Below are 1,397 nucleotides of genomic sequence, written 5' to 3'. Positions count from 1 at the left end.
CGGGGTCTTGAAACGTATCGCAATGACAACACCACGAATAAAAAAATTGGGATACTTCGGCGGACACGTGAGGGCGGCAATGGCAAGGCGCACGCCAGCGGTGGTACAGGCCTGAAGTGTCTCCGAGGTGAGAGGCAACACATTCACCGCTGCCTCGCCATTTAAGTGACGCTCTAACGGTCGTTCGCGAAGCACCTCCACGTCAAACGAAATTGCCCTCTCCACGATGAAATCATCATCCCCGTCCTCATTGCCAACGCCCCCGTCGACTCTCGAAGCTTCTCTTCTCGCCTCTGTGGTTGTTGCGGCCGCCGCCTCCACCAATCCTGTCAAAAGTTCCCCCCAGTAGGCATCATCCACCACTAAAGTGTCGCCTGTCTTGCTGTCCCTGTGAAAGACGGTAAAGTCACTGGGTGGAATGTCCATGAAGCGGAGCTTCTTCTCTACGATATCGTTAATATCCTGATAACCATGGTCATTTGGGTCGGCCACTGTCATGGTGTCGCGGAACACCCGTTCCCCCTGCACGCCGGGCACCTTTGTAAACCGGAGGCGAAGTCCGAGTCGGACCACCACCATTGGGGGACGGATTCTGCAGCAAAAAAAAAAAAATAATAGGGAAAGCAAACGCAAGAGTTAAAAATCCCATGCAATATAAGAAGGCGACAAAGAGGAATGATATTGCAGCAACAACGAACAAGAAAGTGGAAGTATCTTTTTTGGAACCCAACAACAACAACGAATAAAAGATGCAGAGTCATTAAAAGGCGGCAATTTCTGTGAAGATGATTTCACTCACCGTAGGAGGTGAAAGATGACCCCCGGATCAAGTGTGGCGAACTGAAACGCCTCTCGCAGTGCGGAGGTGACCGCCGATCCTCGCGGCAAGGTCATGCGCAATACGCACGTCATACCGCTACGTCTTGCAGCCTTTAGAAAATGGCTTCGCTGTTCCGCGCCACGAATGCCATTTCGAGCAATTATATTTTTACCTGTGGCCACAGAAAGGGGGGAAAGCTGCCGCATGATACCCTCTTGATCTTCCCAAAGCTGCGGTCGGATAGGCGCTTCATTGTTGCTCTCCCAACACCACCCCCTTTCATCATCGAATAGGCAATACGTGAAGTCCCTTGGGCGTACCACGAGACGGCGGTACGTCGCCGGCGGGGCTGCCTTCATTTTCATCAGACCCTCGATTTGAAGCTCCTGCGCCAACCGCTCTGACGCCTCCCTCATTTTGCCATCCGGGGAAACCAACCGCTCCGCTCCGTTTCCCAGAACAGGAAGAACCACTTGTTCCAAGCTAAACCGTCGACCCTCTTCCGGGGTTTGCACGACGTGGATCTTACCAGCCAAATGATTCATGTGCTTCTCTCCGGCGATGGAGAGCCATTCCG

General features: G+C 53.0%; 2 protein-coding genes across 2 annotated transcripts, besides 1 other annotated feature; both read right to left on the bottom strand.

Annotated features, from left to right (window-relative positions):
• On the bottom strand, nucleotides 1-579 carry Tc00.1047053508467.19 (hypothetical protein, conserved; the record flags this gene model as incomplete). The annotated part of the gene is made up of 1 exon (XM_797207.1): nucleotides 1-579. A coding segment is annotated over one exon (579 nt), but the record flags the coding sequence as incomplete, so codon positions are not given.
• Nucleotides 1-1,397: a sequence feature (haploid, non-Esmeraldo-like haplotype).
• On the bottom strand, nucleotides 796-1,397 carry Tc00.1047053508467.10 (hypothetical protein, conserved; the record flags this gene model as incomplete). The annotated part of the gene is made up of 1 exon (XM_797206.1): nucleotides 796-1,397. A coding segment is annotated over one exon (602 nt), but the record flags the coding sequence as incomplete, so codon positions are not given.

This window comes from Trypanosoma cruzi, genomic scaffold, assembly GCF_000209065.1.
Source record: "Trypanosoma cruzi strain CL Brener 1047053516851 genomic scaffold, whole genome shotgun sequence".
Classification (NCBI taxonomy): domain Eukaryota; phylum Euglenozoa; class Kinetoplastea; order Trypanosomatida; family Trypanosomatidae; genus Trypanosoma; species Trypanosoma cruzi.
The sequence above is the reverse complement of the archived record's forward strand: the minus strand, read 5'-3'. Positions and strand labels throughout refer to the sequence as shown.